We start from the raw sequence: 23,313 nt of genomic DNA, 5'->3' as shown, positions 1-23,313 counted from the left end.
ATCCAGGACCTGAGCACTTCTGACTCCTTGTTCTGTGTTCTTCTCCTGAGCCTCCTCTTGGCCATGCTGTGTCCTTTGATGGAACCTGACCACAGGCCGCCCTGGTCTGCTGTAGAAATCATCTGGGTTCCCTTTTGCCTTGCCCACTAAGCCTTTCCTGCATTTCACCCTACCCCCGCCCCTGTGGTTGTAAGAATTCCCTGATTGAGGAGCTGGCCCCCAGAAAGCACCCTGTCCCTGGAGCAACAGGAGCCCTCTCTGGGCTCTGCTGGGCCTCCCTCTGCTCCTCTACAACCTTCAGTGGGAACCAGACCCCTGGGGTGGCTCAGGCCCTGCCTCCCCTCCCTACATACTCCAGAGTTAGCACTGTGTTCTCTGTCTAGAGGGACTGGATCTTTATCACCTCCAAAGAAGGAAGTTCCTTCTCCCTCACCCTCCAAACAGAGTCCTTCCTTAATCTGTTAAGCGTTTAATCACTTGAAGGCCAAGATCTTGGTGGACTGCTTTTCAGAACTGAAAGGGACCCTAGGGATCACCTGATGTGGCTCAGCACTCCCCTTGAGCAGGTGTAGAAGTGGTTGCCCAGAGGGGCAGGGCCGGCAGAGGTCACTCAGCAAATCTGTGTGAGAAGCACAAGTTGAGCTGTGTACTTAGTGGGTTGCTACACCGCATAGTAGGGTTAATCTCAGCTCCCTGCCTCTTCCCCAGTGTGGAGGCCACGCCTCCCCTGCCCCCTGTTCAGTCCCCTCCTGCCTTTCCTGGTCCAGTCTCCTTGGAGCCCCTGCCTGTGTCAGGACCCCTCTGCCCCCCAGCTTTTTTTTCTGAAGGGACAGTTCCACTTTCTTCATCCCATGGGTCCTATAAAAGCCTCTTAAGAGTTCTTTTGCTGAACTCCAAAAGGAACCCTTTCTTTTAAGTTATTTTATCGAGGTAAATATATATATAACAAAACACTTGACAATTCAGCAGTTTTCACATGTGTAATTAAGTGGCATTGGTTACGTTCATCAAGTTGTGCCAGCATCACCATTATCCATTTCCAAACTATTCCACCACCACGAGCGGAAACTCAGTGCCTGAGCTAAGACACGTCTTCCTCTGGGGACCATTATTAAACTCGGGTCTCCATACATTTGTCTGTTTCATGTCAGTGGCATCATGCCATGTTTGTCCAAAAGGAATCTTTTGTTAACTAAGTTATGAACTGAGGCAAAAATCATTATTGGTTTTCTTCATTGGTTTGTTTCTGGCTCTTAATTAGCGTATTCAAATCAGAATCAAAGTTACATGTCATTATCTTAGTTTCCCAACACTACTAAAACAGAAATACCACAAGTAGGTGGCTTTCACACACGGAAGTTTCACACTTCAGGAAGCTAGAAGTCTGAATTCAGGGCGCTGGCTCTAGGGGAAGGCTTTTACTCTCTCTGTGGGCTCTGGGGGAAGGTCCTTGTCTCTTTTCAGCTTCTGTTTCTTGGCTCCTCAGTGATCTTCACGTGAAATGGCATGTATCTTTCCCCTTCTCCACTTGCTTAATCCGCTCTTCTATATCTCAAAAGGTATTGATTTAAGACACACCCTACACAAATGCTGCCTCATTAACACAACAAAGAAAACCCATTCCCAAATGGGATTATAACCATTATACCCATTTGCCATCAAGTCAATTCCAACTCATAGCAACTCTATAGAACAGAGTAGAACTGCCACATAGGGTTTCCAAGGAGCGGCTGGTGGATTTGAACTGCCGACCTTTTAGTTAGCAGCCAAGCTCTTAACCACTGTAGTTAAGAGTCCATAGCAGTCATCTACACTTCTTTAACTAGAACCTCGATTTTTCTTTTTTCCCTGTTAGCTGGAGTATACTGTAAGACTGGACTTTACCAGCTTCATTCTGTTTGAGTTCCTTGATTTGAGTGTGTATCTGGTGGTGGGATGGGAGGAGGGTGGGACCAGCACTCACCATTGTGAGTTAGTGGTACTCTGTCTAGGGAATTCTTTTTTCTACTGTTCAAGGTTATTTATGAAAATCCTTCCTTTCCTGTCTCTTTGTATATTACTGAATCTACTTTGTTATCAATGTCAAGTTCCATATACTTATTCTTAATTCCTTTATCTAACCCAGTGGATTTTTCAAACTCTGTTTTGAGGAGGCCTCGAGTCCTCAAGGGGAGGCTGGTGGATGGAGCACCCCCTTCCTCCTCTCACCCCCAGTGCACAGAAACACTGCTCCCCCCGCATACACCTTTCAACCAGGAGAGCCTGCTTCCATCTCACAGGTGCAGGGCTTCAGTAAAGAATTTGTTTAGAAAACAAGTGCTTTGTGACTTAAAAAGCCTGGATCTGAGCCAGGAGTTGACATGTCGAATAGACTGTAATACTCGTCCTGGGGTCTTTGCTTCACCTTCCCTCCCAACCTCTCATAAACCATCTCCTACTGTCTGGAAAGTAGAGCCCCACCTGAAAAGCTGATTGTAGTGTGAACGCATCTTCCGTTTAATTCTTTCCTCCTTTATTTGTAGATTAAACTGTTTGTGCACTAAGACGTGAAAGAGATAATTCTACTTTTTTGGCTTTTCTACAGCAGGGAGTATTAACCTGCTCTTTTTCCAAGGGCTAGACATTGGCCTGTCCCTGGACATGGGCTAGTGAGCACCACTGACACTGACTAAAAGTGGATTGGCTATAAGTTTATTTTACCATCTTTCCCAGTATTGGCATGAAGCTGACTAAACTTCACATAGTTTCCAGGGTTGTTCTGTTTTCCCTCTGGAAAGATTTGCCCTTTACCAGAACTGAAGTTTTTCATCTTACTCCCACAGTTTCCCTGAAATCACGGCTAGTTTCTTTCCCATGAGATACAGCATAATGACCCTGAGGTACAGGTTCTACTGATCCAAACACGGGCAGTTCTGTCAGGCGCAATTTCTTTCCCTATTTCATTTACTTTTCCATTTTCCCAAGACAACTTGGACTTACATCCTTATATTGTTCATGTTTTAACCTTCTGGAAGACAGAAAAGTAAAGAAGACAATGGGAAATGTAGACTGAATTACCTGTCTTTCCTGTCTGTTAAGGAGCTGAGTTTCCCCTGGTCCTTTCAGTCCGCTAGGTGGGAAGGTTTTTCCCTTCTTACTAAGTGCCCTGACTGCTTTTTTGTGTTGGGTCTGTCCCGCCTTTTCCTGACAGAGCTTGATCCAGTTCACACACATCCCTGGGCTTCGCACTGAGGCCGATTTGGTGCTTTGGTCTCTATCTTGTCCCAAAGCTCCAGTCTCACTTCTCCTCAGAGCCCTCAGCCACCTCCTGGAGCCCCAGCTGTCTCTTGGAGGCATTGCCTTAAGTGACCATTCTCCTGAGTACCTCCTCCTGGTGCCCTGTTCTGGGGACATTGTCTGAGAATGCAAGCCTGTCCATCTGCACACATCGTTCCTCCTTCCCTTGGCACCCTTGATGACGTGGGCCCCCCAGAACTGCGTTTCTAACAGAAGGCCAAGTTAAACACCCCCAGCCCCATTATGCTGTATCCTAGTTCAGTGCTGCTGTAACACAAACACCACAAGTGGGTGACTTTAAGGAACAAAATTTATTTTCTCACAGTTTTGGAGGCTAAGAGTCCAAATCGGCCCATGTCGATTCTTTCCTCAGGGGTATCCTGTAGCACACAAAACAGTCTCCCTTCCGAGAGGGTTACACAGTGGTCATCCTGTGTCCCCTTGACTCAGTTGTCGATGTGACCAGTTACAGAAACTCTGTGTCGGGAGATGGGTAAACTTTGCAGTCTGGGACACTCAACAGGAATCTGCAGGGATTCTCAGGGCTCATGGAGAAGTGCCTCTCCCAACACTCAGCTTTGGGGAGGAGAGGGCAGCTTTGGGAGGAGGCCTTTGTCGACCTCACTCTGCATGAAACTTGGGGCTGCCTCAAGGCACCAAAAGCCCTACAAATAGGATACCTTCAGAGAGAGGACATGACTTGCTCTGAGTCACACAGCAAAAGTCAACCCTACAATCCAGGCCTCCTGGCTGCTCGTCCAGTGCTCTTTCCACCAGTTGCTCTGCCCTTGAAGATTTCCATACTGCACCAGGCATGTTTCAGCAGACAGGCCTCGCCAAGAGGTGCTAAGGCGGGCAGGGGTGGGGAACCCTGGATCCCTTACTTTGCTTCTTCTTGCCTACCAACTTCTTTTTTAGCCTAGGTTGCTTGGCAGACGAGGTAGACAAGGCTAGCTGCGTCAGATTTGGTGGCAGAAATAGAACTTGCGGCCTGATTGTTTAATTACCAAAACTGCAGTGGGTCTTTGAATGGATATAGGGTATATCTAGTTGAAGAAAATAGAGAAAGGGTTGGGTGACGGAAGTAGGGTTCCGTGGAGCTTCCCACTGAAAGATAAGTTCTCTTAGCTCACTTGTCCTGGGCCTCTCGCCTTCCTGCTTAACGAGGCTCTGTGCTCCCATGAACCCATCCCTTCCTCCGCACACCAGGTCCTCATAGCCACGGCTCCCAACTTCTTCCAAGAAGCCCTCCCAGCCCCACTAGAAAAATTCTGGGTCCCTCCATGACTCCTCACCTCCCATCAACCACCCGCTGCCTGATTGTAACTCAGTGCTCTTTTCCCCCAAGGCCCAGAACTCACACCACAGGTAAATGTTCCTTTTCATCTGCTTCCCTGTTGGGGTCCAGATAGCGTCTTTCCTTCCCTGCTGCCTCTCCCACCTGTGAGCTCCCCGGGTAGACCCATTCCTGGCCAGCTGCAGATGCATGCTATTGTTGGTCTGGAAGTTATGATGCCATGGTGCTGCCTGGAGCCTCCCACATTGGGAGGGGGGATGTTGGTTATACTAGAGAATAGGAAGAAAGGGTTATACTAGAGACAGGAAGACCCTGGATTATACTAGAGAGAGACAAAGGTAGCGGAGGGGGTGGTTCCACTGAGCTCTTGTGGTGGTCTGTGGTGTCCTCACACTCAGTTCTATTACGTCTCTCTCTCTCTATCCTTCTCCCCTGGACAGCTCTTCCCAGCCCCACTGCAGACCCTCTCCAGGAAGATTGTGCGGTCCAAGATGAACAGCACCCTGGTCGGGGTGTTCACCATCACCCTGGTGTTCCTGTCAGCTTTTGTCAACATGGTGAGTGGCTCTACCTCCTCTTAGCACTGCCCCAGCCCCATTGGGTCCAGTCCTTCTGAGCCTTGGTTAGAAGGAGATTTCTCCCAGACCTTGGAGTTCTCCCTTCCTGGAAATTCTTCCTCGTGTCTGCTGATGCCCAGGTCTGGGATTAGATTGGACTCTTCAGTGTCTCACACAGGCTTTTAGTTCCTCCTTCTCAAGGAGGTGGCCCAGCCTGAAAGGGCTCAGGGGAAGTCCCCAAGGAGGTTCAAGTGCCCGACCTTGGGAGACGCACCAGTCACACCCTCCTTCCACCCAGGGTGGCTGGGCAGCCTCCCTCAGCCTCTTCCAGGCCTCCTCTTTTGTCTGCATCAGTGTGAGGCTGTCCCTGAGAAAAAGGGTCAACATAACCCTGCTGCCCTGTGGGGATGGGCTGCCCTGGCCTGGCCCTGGTGCTGACCTCTCCTCACTGCCCTCCTCCCCGGCCCCAGTTCATGTGCAACTCCAAGGACCTGTTCAGCTGCCTGGGCGACGAGCACAACGTCAGTGTGAGCCAGATCAACGCGTGCCACGTGGTGGAGTCAGCCTTCAACTACAGCCTAGGCGAGGAGCAGGGCTTCTGCGGCAGCCCCTGGCCCAACTGCAACTTCCCCGAGGTACCCAGGCAGGGATGGGCTGACAGTGCAGATGGACACCCTCTTGCCCACGGCTGAGGCTCACCCACCCCCCACTCTTCCCTGGGCTACCCTGACACACTGAGGGGCAACTCACGGGCCCACAAGCTCACTACCATTCCAGACACTATTCCTCCAATCTTCTCACTCGCATGCAAAACATTATGGGAAATGAGAACAAGGCCCAGCCTCCTCAATATAATAATAAAATAATAATAATATAGCTATTGTTTATATACTGCTTACCATGTGCCAAGCACTGTACTGAGTGCTTTCCGTATATTTACTCATTTAACTCTCAGAACAACCCCATGACATAGGTATTGTTATTATCTCCTTTATACAGATGAAGAAGTAGGCACAGAGAGGTTAAGTAACTTGCCCGAGGTCACACAGCAGCAGAGCCAGAGCTCACACCCAGGTCATCTGGGTCCAGAGGCAGTCTTAACCCAGGCAAAGCTGTTTCTGGACCCTCAGCTTCTGCAGCAGCACCCTGCTTGGGTGCCTCTAGAGAACCTGCCTGTGTCCCCCAGGGCTGTTAGGGTCAGAGAAAAGGGAGCAAAGGGAACCCAGCCCCAAATCAGTACTACCGTAAAGGTCACCTGTTTATAAAGTGTATAAGTCAGTCGTTTTTAGTATATTCACAGGGTATGTACCCATCACCATCATCTAATTGTATTAGATTTTCATCTCTCCAAAAAGAAACCTCGTACTTACAGACTTTTGGGTTTAAAAAATAACCCCCAGGACCCTTAATTGGAGAAGGGTATGTTTTAAACACCTGTGGTATGCAAAGGGCTTCATTCATGTTGCTGTGTGTCCTGGGGAGCAGTAGGGCCCGGCTTCCCACCCAGGGCATCTGCTCCATGCTGCTGGCTCTTCCCACACCCCCAGGTCCCTGCACCCCGGCAGCCCAGCAGAGGCGTAACTACAGCATGGCTGATACAGCACCGGCCCTGGGCATGTGGCACTACTGTTGTTGTACGCCGTCAAGTCGATTCCGACCATAGTGACCCTATACGACAGAGTAGAACTACCCCGTAGGGTTTCCAAGGAGCAGCTGGTGGATTTGAACTGCTCACCTTTTGGTTAGCAACCATAGCACTTAACCACTGCACCACCAGGGCTCCATGTGGCGCCACTGAGCAGTTTCTATTAATCCAGTACAGCCAGTGGTATACTGACAGAAAATGGCGCCTATGACGAGCACTGAAATTGAGTCATGTCCAAACATCTGACACCCCTCTTTTAGATAGCTTTACCATAATATCAGCTCAAAAATACAAGTCAAGCTTGTTAATCTTTCAATTAACATATTACTGTGCTTGAGGAAGGATGTTGGGCCGGACCAGGTTAATAGAGACTTCTCAGTGGCGCATGGCAATGCCCTAGATACACCACTGCCCCTGTGACAGTCTTACCCGGATGGGGGAGTGTCTGTTGATGGGTAAATGTCTGGGGGCTCAGGTGAAACCCATAGATGGTGGCAGTCTCCGGGTATGTGTGCCCTTTCCGGGGAGAGGGCCCATGCTTTCGTACAATTCCCAAAGAGCCCATGGCCCACAGCAAGGGTCAGGACTTCAGTCGTGGGGTACCGTGGACAGCCACAGCACTGGCTTCCCGCCCCCTCCCCTGGGAGAAACCCCATCCGTCTCCCTGTTATAGAGAGAGCTCAGTGGGCAGCAGGGCTCCCCTGCTTCTCACTAACAAGTGCTTCTCCTCCTGCCTGTTCCTGGGGTCCCCTCTCCTCCAGGCGACCGAGCTCCACAGACAACCTGAGCAGCAGGTCCCTGGCCTTCCACACACCCACCCACCACTCCCCAGGCTCTGTTTCCTCTCACATCTGACCAAAAGCCCACAAGAGTGGCTCCTGAAGCCTGTTTGCTGAAAAGCAGAGGCAGTTTTTGCCCCCGGTGGTCACTCCACAGAAGAATCTGAGGAGTGCATTGAGGGGAGGTGGAATGGCAGAGCCTATTCTGGCTCCCCATTTTCTAGGTGGTTGGTCCCAGCCTTCGGCCTTCATCAGGCCAGCCACTGCCAGGCCCCTGAGCTCTTGAGCTGGCCCAGCACCCCCTTGTGTTGTTCCTGTTTCAGCAGCTCTTCTCAGACCCTGAGCCCCTGGGGACCCCAGCATTAAGCCTTCGCCTGCTGGTTGTCTGGGCCCAGGATCTGAATGGGGATCCAGGTGGCTCCCAGAGTCCCCTCCCCATCTCCCAAGGACAAGTAGCTGGGGACCTGGGGCTGAATTAAGTGAGCCCACCTCCCTGTTTTCTCCTCTGCCCTGCTGCTAATGGTGACTTGAGGCTGCTTCTCAATCCCCATCCAATCACCAGGAGCCCCTTGGGCAGTCCCTGTCTTGGCCCCTAAGGGCCTAGGGAGGCAGAAGGTTCAACCATGCCACCTCCCCTCCCTGCCCACTGCTGGCATCATTTGGCCCCTAGCCCAAGGCAGAGGCAGTGAATAATAAGATGCCCAGTGCCTGATTCAGAAATGATAAGTGCTAAATTTAAAAGAAAAGACAAAATAATAGAGCCTGACGTGTCTAGGATAATGTCAGAAGATGACAGCATGGAAGGAGACCACTGAGATCACCTAGTCTGGCCCCTCAGTTGTCTGAGGAGGGAATTAAGGCTAGAGATCAGAGGGGACGCCTCCAACATAGATGGTACAGGGCCAGAACCCCTCATCTGAAATCTTTGAGGCTGGATACATTATGGACTTCAGAATTTTCACATTTTAAAGTGACCCCACACTCCCAGTGGAGCCTGAGGCAGCACCTGATAAGGAAACACAATAATATTTCTGCAGCAAAATGTATAGAGTCACAGGGAGCAGGACAAAGAAGGCTGATGGGTCCCATCACTTAGGACAGGTGTTGCCGCTAAACAAAGTCAACTCAGGTGGCGCCACCACGTGAGTTAAGGAAACGCTTTTCAGCTTTTCAGGTTTCAGAATTGCAGATCAGAGCCTGGGGACTTTTGCACCCCAAAGTGATTGAGGGTGCCAGGTACTGCGCCCAGTGGCTTTATCTTACGTAATTGTCACAGTGAGCCCTTGAGATGGGGACTGTTATTGCCATTTTGCAGGTGGGGAAACTGAGGCTTAGAGAGGCTGTGTAAAGAGCCCAAGTCACACAACTAGTCCATAGTGGACCAGGGATGAAACCCAGGTCTGCCTGAGCCTGGAGCCCGGTGCTAACCATGGGCGTATACTGCCGGGTCCTGGCCAAACTCAGACTGGAGCCCCGTGTCCTGGTTCCCAACCAGGGCTCTCCACATGTCATCATATCTGTTGGCAAGTTGGCATCAGCAGAGGCATCCCTGGGCCCCTCAGCAGCCCAGTGTCCTACCTGCACCTGAGACCCTCTCAGGGTGGAAGGATGCTGGGGTGGGTGGGGCCTGGGGAGGGGCCTGGGAGCTGACACCACCTCCTTTCTCCACAGTACTTCACCTACAGCGTGGTGCTCAGCATGCTGGCCTGCTCCGTGTTCCTGCAGATGAGCTGCATCGGGAAGCTGGTGCTCATGCTCGCCATCGAGCTCATCTACGTGCTCGTCGTCGAGGTGCCTGGCGTCACGCTGTTTGACAATGCGGACCTGCTGGTCACCGCCAACGCCATGTACGCGGCACCTCCCTCACGCCTCCGGCCACTGAGTCTTGGGCACCTCGGGAAGGTGGAAGGGCGGGAGGCTCCTGGTCCTGAGGCTGCAGCGGACTTGGGAGGGGAGTGTCCTTTTCCTCCCCAGCTCTGAGCAATGCTGTGCTCTGACATCCCCAGGCCCGGCAGTGTCTGGTTCCTTTCCCTCCGTCCTTCCTTTCCCCTGTGGTGGGAGTGGCCACAGGGCAGGAGGGACTCCAGACAGCCGGTCCTCACGGCCCTCTGCCTCCAGTTTCCTACTGGCTCCTGACCTCTGGCCTCAGTGAGTTATCCCTTACTTGTCAGAGCAGCCTCTGAGGGGCTATTTGCACCTAATTCCAACTGCCTGTAGCAACTCAGGCCCAGAGAGAGGGGTCGAGTTCAACAGAGCTGAATGGCAGGTGGGAGGGCTGAGAGCAATGAAACAAACTCTGTGGATTGCGAGCTCTGTGTCCTGCCTCGAACCAGGCACTTTACATACAGTATTCTTTTTCCCTGTTCATCCTCACAGCAACCCAGCGGAGTAGGCAGGGCTGCCACAGAAGGCTCGCTAGTCTGTGCACTGCTCAAAGGGGATGGTGCACAAGGGCTCCTGGTCCTGGTGACGAGAGGGACCTGAACTCCACCAGGCTGTGTCTGCCAGTGAAGGGGCACTTTTTCCTTACAAAGAGGCAGAGCAGTCTCCTCACAAGCCTGCGCCTGCGGAGCTACCTCTGCCCAGGAAGCCTTCTTCTAATTCACGCCAAGCCACCGGATAGCAGCATCCGTGGGTCTCCACTCGACCCCAAAACACTGAGGCTCAGAGAGAGGATAGGTCACACAGCCAGGAGGCAGCGGGCGTGCGGGTGCAATCTGGGCTGTCAGATTTCCAAAGGAGGTGGCTCGGGAGAGGAAGGAGCTCTGGCTTTGAGCTGAGTTGAGTTTGAGTGTCAGCCTGGTTCACACATGTGGTTATCTTTCTGAACCTCACTGTGTTTCCTAGTAAGATGGGAATAACAGGTCTCATAGTAGGAAGTGCTTATAAAGCATCTGATATGAAGTACCCTTTTCTTCCAATCACCACTGCCCCGCGCACACGCACAAGACACACACCAGGTGGAGTGAAGGCGCTCAGTCAGATTCCAGGAGGGCCTGGCAGTTGCGTGAGCTGTGGGCCGGTGACTGGGGAGGCTGCCACAGAGAGTGGTGCCGGCTGCAGCCCCTCTGGAGGGGGTCCGGGGCTTTCTATCCTAGATCGGGTCTAGGGTGGTGAATTTTTTTTTAATTATTATTTTATTCTGGTAAAATATATATAGCATAAAATTTGCCATTTTGACCATTGTCAAGTGTGCAATGCAGTGACATTATTTACGTTCAGTTGTCGTGCGGCCTTCACCACCATCTGTTTCCAACACTTTTTCATCACCCTAAGGAGAAACTTGTCCCCATTAAGCAATAACTCCTAGCCTTCCTCCCCCCAGCCTCCGGTAACCCCTAGACTCCTTTCTGTCTTTATGCATTTGCCTACTGTAGGTATTTCATATAACCCGGAAAAAACCCATTGCCGTGGAGTTGATTCGGACTCATAGCGACCCTGTGGGATACAGTAGAACTGCCCCATAGAGTTTCCAAGGCTGATGGATTTGAACTGCCAACCTTCTGGTTAGCAACCAAGCTCTTTAATCATTGCGCCACCAGGGCTTCCTTTCACATAAGTGGAATAATACACTATTTGTCCTTCTGTGTCTGGCTTATTTCACTCACCGTAATGTTTTCCAGTTTCGTCCATGTCATAGCATGCATCAGGACCTTGCTTCCCCTTATGGCTGAGTAATATTCCGTTGATTGTACCACATTTTGTTGCTCCATTCATCTGTTGATGGGCACTCAGGTTGTTTCCACCTGTTGGCTGTTGGATTGGTGAATTTTGCCTTCTCTTTCTGACTGCTCCTCCCACCCCCAGCCTGTCCTCTCCCACTTTCTAATTTGGCTGCAAAGAATGGAGCTCGTTTGTGGGCTGGGAGACCCTGGTTTGGGTCTAGAGCAGTGCTGTCTGATGGATATATAATGCAAGTCACATGTGTAATTTCACACATTCTAGAAGCCTGAGCAGAGGTAGCTCCGCAGGCACAGGCTTGTGAGGAGATTGTCCTGCCTCTTTGTGAGGAAAAGGTGCCCCTTCACTGGCAGACACAGTCTGGTGGAACTCAGCTCCCTCTCGTCACCAGGATCAGGAGCCGTTGTGCACCATCCCCTCCCCTTTGAGCAGTGCACAGACTAGCCAGCCTTCTGTGGCGGCCCTGCCTACTCCGCTGGGTTGCTGTGAGGATGAATGAGGAAAAGGAATAATGCATGTCAAGGTGCCTGGCTCAAGGCAGGACATAGGCCCAATTAATTTTAATGTGATCTAACCAGTATATCTAAAATATTATTTTAACATGAAATCAATACCAGAATTTTTCATGAGATATTTTATGTCTTTGGTGTAAGAAGCACCCCTTTACCATTCATCATTTTTCACACTAATTCTTCAAAACCTGGTGTGTAATTTATACTGACAGCGCATCTCAGTTAGGATGGACTGCATTTCACAGGCTCAATGGCCACATGTGACTAGTGGCCACCATGCTGGATGGCACAGACTAGTGTTTCTCACTTCCTGTTGCTGGCATTAGAGAGCAGGGCAGGGGCAGGCCCAGGGGATGTACCCAGAGTCCCTGGGGGATTTGTGGTCACGGTGACCAGATGCTGGCCAGGGCTGGGGCTGCCTGTGAGCCTCCCGTTCTTCCCTGAAAACAGCTGAAAGTCCACAGACCTGGGGGCGGAGGAGAGAGGGAAGAACAACAGCAGTGGGGGCAGCAGACAGGGCGGAGGCAGCAGAGCGGGGAGGGGTAGTAGAAGAGGATGGGAGGCAACAGAGCCGGGTGTGGAGGGTATTGGAGCAGGGCAGCGGGTAGCAGAGTGGGGCATGGAGGGCAGGAGAGTGGGGCAGGGGACATCAGAGCAGGGCAGGGGGCATCAGAGGGGGCGGGGGACATCAGAGCAGGGGAGGGGCATCAGAGAGGGGCGGGGGCATCAGAGCAGGGGAGGGGGCATCAGAGGGGGCGGGGGACATCAGCAGGGAAGGGGGCATCAGAGAGGGGCAGGGAAAATCAGAGCAGGGTGTAGGGGGCATCAGAATGGGGCAGGGGGCATCAGAGCAGGGCAGAGGGCAGCAGAGCATGTGGGGGACAGTAAAGCAGAGCGTGGGGGACAGGAGAGCAGATGTGGGGGGCAGCAGTGGGGCATGGAGGCAGCAGAGTGGGGTGTCAGGTGGGCAGCAGAGTGGGGCGTGAGGCAGTGAGGGGCTCGGAGGCTGACTTGTACAGAAAAGTGGCTCTGAACAGCCTTCTCAACCTTCTGTTCACAGAGATCTGAACAACAACGGGACCTCCCAGTGGTGAGTTGACGCTCTTCCTCCAAGTTCCATGTACCGCCCTCCCTGCCCTCAGCATGGAGCAGCCAGAGCCCAGGTGGGGAGGGGGCCTTTGTGACAACGTGGCAGTGAAGGAGGAGGCTGGAGCAGGCAAGGAGACCCTCCCCTCCCGGGGTACCATTGGGTCCTAGTTGGGGAAAATAGGCTTCTTTTCTTTTCTAATCATCACCACCCCAAGATGATCCATGGGCTTGGGATGCAGGGCTGCTGCCTGGGCAGGAGCTTACGAGACAGCATCCAAGGGTTTGGGGCTCTTTTCTGGTGCAGGGCTCAGGATTCAGAATGGCTGCTTTTATTAAGAGTATTTATTAATAATGGCAACAGAAATATAGTTAGACAATAACAGCTACCATTTTCGGAGGCCTGTTGTTTGTTGGGTATCGTGCTGAGCACTTTGTACACAGCATTTTTAATTCTTCCCATGATCTTAGGTTGTGGGTGTTGTTATTCCATTTCACAGACAAGGAAACTAAGGTTCAGAGAGGTTAAGAGACTTGCCCAAGTTTGCCCAGTGACAGGGTCAGTATGGCTTGCCTGGCACCTATTACTGTGCCCTCTACTGCTGTCTTGTCCATTGAGAAAGACCTGGGGTGTGCACGCTGCCTTTTAGGAGGGCCACATTTGTCCTCTGATGTGACCATCAGGGAGATTATACAGGTGTGGGCAGGGGCTGAGATGGACCACCAGCCAGGAGGGCTTCCTGGAGGAAGCATACCTCAGGCAAATTTTGAGCAGGAGGGTAAGGAGAGGAAGCTATACTGGGAGAGAGAAGAAAGGCTTGGTTGGGTTGGATACTTGGGGGCTGACCTGAGATGCCAGGGCAGTCTCAGATCTGCTTCCCACTTGTAGCCCTGAGCACGCGACCAAGGTGGCGCTGAAGGTGGTGACCCCCATCATCATCTCAGTCTTCGTGCTGGCCCTGTACCTGCACGCTCAGCAGGTGGAGTCCACTGCTCGCCTGGACTTCCTCTGGAAACTGCAGGTGGGTGGCCTTGGGGCTGGAACTGGGGTAGGGGAGGGACCCACACTTCACGGCACCCAGGAGAGGGCAAGCGAGCTCTTCTGCCTGGGTTGGGTGGGCTTTAGTCCCAGGTGCCCTGCTCAGGCCTCATTCGAGCCGACTGGGGCCCCGTTTCCCAGAGTATCTGCTCTTGCTCTCTGGAACTAAGAGGCGAAACCCCAGAAGCCATTCCAGACAAGCCCATACTTAACAATCCTGGGACTTAGATGGGCCTGGAAAAAAAAAAAAAAACATTACTGTCAATTACACCTCACAGTGATCCATCCTATAGGACAGATAGAACTGCCCTGTAGGGTTTCCAAAGAGTGGCTGGTGGATTCGAACCGCCAACCTTTTGATTAGCAGCCTGAGCTCTTACCCACTGTGTCACCAGGGCTCCTTGATGGGCCCAGGAGTTATATATATGCGTATATATATTTTTTTTTCAGAAAATAAAATTTTAATTTACTTTTAGAGATACATCACATTTTGATGCAATTATGGTACAATTCTGATTACCAGGAGGTATACTTTTTAAGTCAGCAAATGCTGAGCACTTGTGTGTGTTGACAAGCAGGGCCATGTGGTGGGCACGGGTGGGGGGGGGAAGAACGGCAGGAGGTGAGAAGTGAGGGTGACAGTAACGGTGTGCAGAGACCTTGGGGGCAGGAACTTTGCACAGGAGGCGGGAGCTGACACCAGGGCCTTCTGAGCAGAGCTTGATGTGACCAGAACTGGGCTTGGAGACTCCTCAGGATGGAATGAATGACCATCAAACACTGTCCACAGGAAGCCCTGCCAGGCGGCTGTGCCCTGGCCTTGGTGCAAGGTGCCCAGGGGCAGGGCAGTGGCAGAGGCGATGGGTGCCTCGAGGTGGGCAGCTGGGGATCTATGCTGGGTGGAGACAGTAGAGGCTATAGCCTGCCCACCAGGCCGTGTGCCCTGGGCCTATCGTGTCCACCTTGAGGAAGACCTGCCTGTGGGCCCACACATAGGGTGCTCCATGTAGCACCACCCCCTTGGTTACCTGCTGGACCACCTCAGAAGATCCAGGAGAAATCACTGACTCTTTTTATTGGAGAATGATACTTAGCACCCAAGGGCACTTGGGATGAGAAACCCCGGTCTTAGATGTGGGCTGGCCTGCAGGGTCCACACCTTTTATTCTAGGCCAACCACAGTGGTTAAGAGCTTGGCTGCTAACCAAAAGGTCAGCAGTTCAAATCCACCAGCCCGGGCCTTGAAAACTCTAAGGGGCAGTTCTACTCTGTCCTATAGTGTGGCTATGAGTTGGAATCCACTTGACAGCAGTGGGTTTTGGAACCCCTTGTAAGGTATAGTTTACCCTGGACTCTTGGCCTCTCTTGGCCTGGTCCCTACCTCCAAACCATTTCTCCAGCTCATCTGCAACTTGCTTAGACCTCTTCCATTGGAATTTCTTATTAACTTTGAGGTTGAAGTCTTCAGCCTAAGGCAAGAGGGCCTGGGCTTTTCACTGGATGCCCAGTGAAGATGGGCCATCTGGTCATCTCTCTGTTCTGGGCTTTCATGGAGTCTGGGAGGGCTTGAGCTCTGAAGCGTTCAGTCGGGGGTGCCCTGAGGTTGGGGGGACCAGGGAGATTGCCACATGCTTTCCATATGGAATTCCTCTCACAAATCCCTTTTTATTTGTATTTTTTTAAAATAAACCCACAGAAAAGTTACAAGAACAGTGTCTTAGGTATCTAGTTCTGCTATAACAGAAATACTACAAGTGGGTGACTTTAACAGAAATGTATTTTCTTACAGTTCAGGAAGCTAGACATTTGAGTTTAGGGCACTGGCTCTAGGGGAAGGCTTTCTCTCTCTGTGGGCTCTGGGGGAAGGTCCTTGTCTCTTCTCAGCTTCTGTTTCTTGGTTCCTTGGCAATCTTCATGTGGCGTGGCAGCTATCTTCTCCCATCTCTGCTTGCTTGCTTGCTTAATCTGCTCTTTCATGAGCAGATTCAAGAGAATGACTTAAAACACACCCTATATTAATACTGCCCCATTAATGTAACAAAGAAAACTCATTCTCAGATGGGATTGTAACTACCAGTATAGGAGTTAGAATTTAAAGCATGCATTTTTGGGGGGGGTGGGGGTGGGGACACAGTTCACTCCATAACAAACAATATAAAGAACTACAGCAGTCCTTTCACCCAGATTATCCACCTTTTAACATTTTTCCACATTTGCTCTGTCACTCTGTCTCTCCACATATATTTTTTGACATGATGCCCTTTCACCTCTAAATCCTCCAATGTTTACCTTCAAAAGCAAGGCCACCACTTAGATCACCCCCACACAACCTCCAAGTCAGGAAATCGACATTGGACAACACTGCTATCCAGCCTATAGACCCCGTTCAAATGTTGACAGCTATCCCAGTTCTGGTCCAGACTTTTCAGGAGTACTCTTTGCATTTAGCTGTCGTGTCTCATCTGTCTTTTCAGTCTGGAACAGTTCCTCAGTCTTTCCGTGTCTCTCATGTCCTTAACGATCTTAAAGGTCATTATTCTGTGACCCTCATCCCGTCTCCATTCGATGTTTCCCACATCCAGACTCTGGCCATGCCTTCTTGGAGGAAAAGCAGGGAAATAATGCTGTGCACTTCTCAGTATACCACTCTCACTGGGAGGTTGCACCGTGCTTACCGGGTTGACACCATCCCACCACTGGCGCCAGTAACATCAATCACCTGGTTAAGTAGGCATCTTCCAGATTTCTCCACTGTCATGTCACCATTTCCCCCTTTTCTCTGATTAGCATTTTGTGGAAAGACATTTCTGTATCACCCAATATCCTGGATCTTCAAGAAACTTGCACCCACCAACAAGCATCCTCTGATGACTCCTGCCTGTATCAGCTCCCACTAGAAGGCTGCGAATCGTGATAATTTATTTCCACCATTCCCTCTACATTTGTTAGGTGGCATTCTACTATAAGGAAGAGCTCTCCCTTCTCTCTCATTCATTCATCTCCGTTAGGGTGGACTCAGGGACACCTATTTAATTCAGTGGGTTATGGTCTGCTACTGTCATTACTGGTTTTAATACTCAAATTGTCCTAGATTTGGCCAGTGTGACTGTTTTCCAGTTGGCATCTGTGTCCTCTGACATGTCTCCATCATTCTTTGAGCATTCTCTTACTTCCTGGCAGAAGAAGATGTCTCAGGCTCATCATATACTTTTCCTGCTGCAGGCCAGGAATCAGTGATTTCCTGAAAGAGCTGAGATTCATTTTATTGAAGAATGGTTCTTAGCACCTAAGATCTGAGAGTTCGATGTGCTCACCATTCTAGGTCCTCTCCATGGAAAAAGCTAGGAAACATTCGGAAGTATACATGAACATATATATAAATACATGTGTACCAGGGTTCTAAGTGGTTCAGTCATGGCCAACAGAAACAAGGCAGGGCTTCAAACAGGTTCTAAGTGGCTCAGTCCCGGCCGATGGAAACCAGGGCAGCGTATGCACTGCATAGCAACCAAATCTCTAGCACATCAGATTTTGACCCGAGTAGGAAACAGGCAGCGGTGCCCCACTTAAAGATGGCGGCTGACCGGGTCTCTTTGAATGTGTGTTGCTCTCCACAGTCCTGCCAATAATCCAATCTCCCACATCAGGACAACTTCAGGAGCCTGATCGGTGCTACTTCTGTATCTATCTGTGCATATAATATTTAAAAACCTTGAGTTCATACCGATACTTCCAATACCCAACCAACACCTCAGGCTTCTTTCTGGCCTTTCCCCTTCCACGTTTGTGAATATCCTCTCCAGCAGTGAGAAATCCAGCTCCCGTTATCTTTAGTATATTCATTTATAGGCTCAGTTAACTTATTTGCTCAATGGAACCCATCTCCAAACCACTCCAGTGCCTTCTCCACCCACCATCACCTCTCCCCCTCTTCCCACCCTGCTTCTTCGCATGCTGGGCACCCCACCTGTGGCACCCCTCCCCTCATTGCTGCGCTTCCTCAGGCACTAACAACTCTGCAGGGAAAGAAGGGGGAGGGGAAGCCGATAGGGAGGTGACCGCCCCCCACACACATTTTGAAAACAAGGAAGGCCTGTTTCTTAGTTACCTAGTACTGCTATAACAGAATACCATAAGTGGGTGGCTTTAAAGAACAGAAATTTATTTTCTCATAGTTCAGGAGGCTAAAATCTGAATTCAGGGCGTGGGTCTAGGGGACAGCCCCACCTTGTCTATTTTAGGTTCCGGTAGCTTATAGATGCACCTGTCTCCATCATCTGTCTTCCTCTTCCCTGAGTGTGTCTGTGTCTAATCTGCTCTTTGTATAACTCAGAAGTGATTAGGTCCAGGACCCACCCTACACTGGTATGACCTCATTAACATAACAAAAGAACCCCCCTGTTTCCAAACAGGGTCATATTTACAGATACAGGGGTTAGAATTTCAATACACACTTGGAGGGGGGCAGATACAAGTCATTCCATAAGAGCCTGTGTATGTGCTTGAGCGTGTGTGTGTGTGTGTGTGAAGGCGGAAGTGAGTTGTCTCTACCTGCTAACCTGTGTCACCCTCTCTCCACTGAAGCTCCATGACAGGCGGCTGTGCTAGCACTTCCCTCTACCTCCCATCTTCCCCTGGGCCTTTGGGAGAGGGGAAACAACATCAAATAAATACAAACAAAAACTTGAAAGCAGGTCTGGCCCACCGCATTTTGCCCACAGTCTGCTTTGCGGTTAGACCTGTAGTGATGCTGCTTGCAGGACCCTGGGGGGCGGGGGTGCTGGTGGGGAGGTGGGGACGCCTGAGGACCTTAGCTTAGCTTTCCCCAAGCTCCTGCTTTCCCCCAAGCTCCTGCATGAGGAGCTACTTTTCTAGTAATAGCTCAGCTCCCAGCATCCTGCCCCTGCCCCCAGCTTCCACCTCCACTCTGCCTGACACTTGGGCAGATGCTCTCTGGGAGGAGCACAGAAACATTTGTGCCACCTGCTGGGCTGATCAAAGGCGCATTCTGAGAGGTAGCTGAGCGCATCTGAGGCTTCCTGGAATGCAGGCATGTGGTCTCAGCAGGCAAGAGGAGCAGGACTGTCAGAGGCAGATGGACCAGTTGCTGGCACTCCTCTATGGGGGCAGCCATCAAGGAGAAGAATAGGGATTCTCCCTCTGGGCCACCTGTTCAAGAGCTAGAAGGAGGTAGCCCTTATTTACTGGGAGCGGGTTGTTCAGAGCATCCCACCTCACAAGAGCAAAGGTTCCTGGGCTGAAAGGCCAGGGCAGGAAGGTAGCACCTGCCAACTGGACCCACTCAACATCTGAAGGTGGCTGATGGAAGGCGGGGTCCCTGCAGGGTCTAGGAGCTTCTTCTGGCAAAACTCCAGTCCTCCCCTCCTAGTGACGTTTCCCAGGGCATCAGGAGTGACGGGCTGTGAGCGGTGCCATCAAGGACCCTCTTACCTCTCAGGGGTGAGGTGAGGCCCTGAGCCGTGGGCAGTTTGCTCTTCCTCCTGCTGGCCCCATGTCAGCAGCCTTGGGTGGGTACACCAGCTCCTTCCCTCAGGCAGGCAGCACCCACAGGGAGAGCTCGGCCCTGAGCAGTAGTCCTGGCCCTGTCAGAGATTCTAGTTTCAGCCAAGTAGAAAGACCTCCACATTTAGTTAGAAAAGGCCCAAGCCAGCTGGCTAGATCTTTTAAACGATCCTTGTCCTGCCTACTTGACTAATGCAGTCGCTCCTGGCTTAAGTGGTCCTGGGGCCTATTTGTTTGCCACTGAGGGTGCGGAAGCCAGCAGACGCTGCCCTGTAATCCCCTGCATACCTCCAATGCTTTGGTCAGGCGGCATCACCATCTCTCCCCTTCCATCCCTTTATGTCCCTCCTGGCTTCTTGACCCGAGGGCTCCACGCCATCCCTTGAACCTGGAGGGAGAGTGACCACAGACTGCCCAGTCCCAGAGTCCAAACTGGGGAAGAGCCAGTGTCCGGGTGATACCCCAGCCCCCCTCCTCGCAGCACCTGCACCTCCTGGCCCCACCTGGCTGTGTTCAGCTGTGGAGCCAGTCTGCTCTGATGGGAACCAGGGAGACTTCTCAGGGCTTTGCGTGGTTTTCCCCTGTGGGGCCAGTCAGTTCAGGTAATGCTCCTCAGACTGCTTTTCTGATTGCATCTACTGACAGTAAGAGAAAAATGAAAATCAGAGGTATACTTGGGCAGCTGGAGGGCTATTGGAAGTGGTTTTTGGACCATCCCTTTAATCTACTGCCCAGTTCTAGTCTTGGGCAGACAGAATCTTTAAAGCTTCTTCTTTGGGACCTGTTTCTCCCCAGGGATTCTCTCCTTCAAGATAAACTCGTAAACCCATTGCCATCGAGTCGATTCCGACTCATAGTAACCCTATGAGTTCTTTATCATCCTTCAAGATGAACACCCTCAAATGCATCACTTTCCAAGAGGCAGGCAAGGGAACAGTTGTTGGTGGTTGCTATCAAGTCAGCTCTGACTCAGAGCGAGCTTACGTATAGCAGAACTAACTGTCGTCTGGTCCTGCGCCATTTTCATGATCATTGGTATGTTTGAGTATATTGTTGCAGTTATTGTGTCAATTCATCTCATGGAAGGTTTCCTTCCTTTTCACTGAACCTCTACTTTACCAAACATGATGTCTTTCCTGATAATGTGTCCAAAGTAAGCAAACCGAATATCGGTTTTTTTTAATTGTGCTTTAAGTGAAAGTTTACAAATCAAGTCAGTCTTTCGTACAAAAATTTATATACAACTTGCTATATACTCCTAATTATTCTCCTTCTAATGAGACAGCACATTCCTCCCCTCCACTCTCTCTTTTCGTGTCCATTCGGCCAGCTTCTGATCCCCTTTCCCCTCCAGACAGGAGATGCCAACATAGCCTCATGTGTCTACTTGACCCAAGAAGCTCATTGCTCACCAGTATCATTTTCTATCCCATTGTCCAGTCCAATCCCTGTCTGAAGAGTTGGCTTTGGGAATGGTTTCTGTCTTGGGCTAACAGGAGGCCTGGGGACCAGGACCACCAGGGTCCTTCTAGTCTCAGTCAGACCAGTAAGTCCAGTCTTGTTATGTGAATTTGGGGGTCGGCATCCCACTGCTCTCTCTGCTCCCTCAGGGGTTCTCTGTTGTGTTCCCTGTCAGGGCAGTCATTGCCTGTAGTCGGGCACCATCTAGTTCTTCTGGTCTCAGGCTGATGTAGTCTCTAATATCCTCTCTTTTTGATTTTCAAAGTAACAGCCCCTCTTTACAGAAGACCTGGAAGTAGAGAACGATCTAGAGAGGAGGATAGAAAGCTGGGCATGTGCTGGAATCCTAGGCACCCGTTGCCATTTGAGCAAATTGAGGTGTTTTTCTCTAAGTAGCGCTGTCCCTCAGCCTCCTCCCAGCCTCTCTCTCTGACCTGGTCCTCTGCTCCAGGCTACAGAGGAGAAGGAGGAGATGGAGGAGCTACAGGCATATAACCGGCGGCTGCTGCACAACATCCTGCCCAAGGACGTGGCTGCCCACTTCCTGGCCCGCGAGCGCCGGAACGACGAGCTCTACTACCAGTCATGTGAGTGCGTGGCCGTCATGTTCGCCTCCATCGCCAACTTCTCCGAGTTCTACGTGGAGCTGGAGGCCAACAACGAGGGAGTTGAGTGCCTGCGGCTGCTCAACGAGATCATTGCAGACTTCGACGAGGTGCGGGCATGGGGGTCCGCCATGCTCCCTGGAGAGCTGGACTGGGGTGGGGGTAGAGGGGTGAAGATATGACAATGATGGCTGTTGCTGTAATGTTGGGGCCCTGACTGGTCCCAGGCTCCGTAGCAGGCACCTTGCATACAATTCCCTTTCCCATCATCACCTTATAGAAGAGGAAATTGAGGTCCACGGAGGTTATGTGTCTTGCCAAAGGTCACAGCCAGTCAGTGGCAGAGCTGGGATTTCAGCCCAGGCTATTTGAATTTGAGGTCTGTTCTCCTCAACTGCTCCATTGGCACCCTGCCTGGCTGGCTCGTCAACACCAACCCCATTGCCCACCTTTCCTCTTGTGCCTTCCAGGGCTGGACAGCGCCCCAGGGCCTGGGAAACATTGTCAGTGTCTGTGCCCAGGGCTTTGAGAGAGTCAAAGGAAGGTGTAGTTTCCAAGCTAAGGGAGGAGGCAGGACAAAGATGCAAGCAAGGTCCTGAGCAGCAGAGGCAGAAAAAAAGACTTCTTCATGTGCTTGTTAACTCTGAGCGCCTAGTGTGTGCCAGGCCCTGGGGGTATGGAACTGAATAGGGCATCTCCACCCTGGGAGCTCACTAAGTGTTCAGGGAGAAGAGAGGGTGGAGAGTATGAGAAGGGCAACCCTAGTGGGAATATAGGGTCTGGGGCATGGAGCACCGGGAGGAGAGAGTGAGGGAGCTGGGACCCAACAGTGTCAGAAACAGCTGACAAGACCCCTGGGGCAGCGGGGTAACTGGGGTTGGCTGAAATGGTTCTGAGGCTTCTCGCAGGGTCTAGAGATAGGAGTTGGGCGTCCTACTGAGCAAAGATGAGAAGGTTTCCCTGGGTGAGATGGGGGCATGAGCCAGCAAGGAGGGAGGTGGCCATCCAGCCCCTGTTGGGGCAAAGGACCCAAGTGACCTTGCTACAGGGGCTCTTGGTATGGGGAGGGCAGGTAGCCCATGGTCACTAGACCGTGGACGAGTGGGGCTGGAAGGAGGCCTTGCTCTGTGAGGAGCATTGGGGGCGTCACAGGAGGTGATGGTGGAGATGGGCCCCTGAATGTGTGAAGAGGGGCGGGTCATGAAAGACTGCTGTGGCCCTTCCCCAGCCACCCTCTTCCCTACCTGGGGACATCAGTGCTCCAGACTTGGGGATGACCAGGCTTGGCCTCATTCTGTCCAGATCATCAGCGAGGATCGGTTCAGGCAGCTGGAAAAGATCAAGACCATCGGCAGTACCTACATGGCTGCCTCGGGCCTCAATGATTCCACCTATGACAAGGTGGGCAGGACCCACATCAAGGCTCTGGCTGACTTCGCCATGAAGCTGATGGACCAAATGAAGTACATCAACGAGCACTCCTTCAACAACTTCCAGATGAAGATCGGTGAGGCTGGGCTCTGGGGAGCACTAAGTGCTTATAGGGGGTCCCCTACTCCTTCCTACATCTGCCATCCTGGTCCAGTGGCAGAAGATGGGAAGGCTTACTCCTAGTGGCAGCAGAGGCCAACATTATAGTGCGTTCCTCTGTCCAGATTTGGGGTGGGGGGGTACCGATCACTGATAGCAGAATCGTCCTGGGACTGGTGATGCCTCCTGCATGGTTGCACGTGGGTGACATCAGCAGGACACCCTCTTTCTGAGCTCCATCCCGGCCCACTCGTCAGGAAGGCCTGGTGGAAACATGGCTGCACCTGCTCTGAAGGCTTTGTGGAAGATGCTGCGTGCCATG

General features: G+C 51.6%; 1 protein-coding gene across 1 annotated transcript in view; it reads left to right on the top strand.

Moving 5' to 3' along the window:
• Positions 1-23,313, top strand: part of ADCY5 (adenylate cyclase 5) — a 177,349-nt gene that overhangs the window by 148,157 nt on the left and 5,879 nt on the right. The window contains exons 13-19 of the mRNA XM_003412959.4: positions 5,014-5,130; positions 5,601-5,765; positions 9,226-9,401; positions 12,808-12,837; positions 13,723-13,855; positions 21,308-21,571; positions 22,764-22,968. Of these exons, the coding sequence (XP_003413007.2) occupies positions 5,014-5,130; positions 5,601-5,765; positions 9,226-9,401; positions 12,808-12,837; positions 13,723-13,855; positions 21,308-21,571; positions 22,764-22,968 (1,090 nt within the window). The remainder of the gene's footprint in view (positions 1-5,013; positions 5,131-5,600; positions 5,766-9,225; positions 9,402-12,807; positions 12,838-13,722; positions 13,856-21,307; positions 21,572-22,763; positions 22,969-23,313) is intronic.

This window comes from Loxodonta africana, chromosome 1, assembly GCF_030014295.1.
Source record: "Loxodonta africana isolate mLoxAfr1 chromosome 1, mLoxAfr1.hap2, whole genome shotgun sequence".
Lineage (NCBI taxonomy): Eukaryota > Metazoa > Chordata > Mammalia > Proboscidea > Elephantidae > Loxodonta > Loxodonta africana.
The sequence above is the reverse complement of the archived record's forward strand: the minus strand, read 5'-3'. Positions and strand labels throughout refer to the sequence as shown.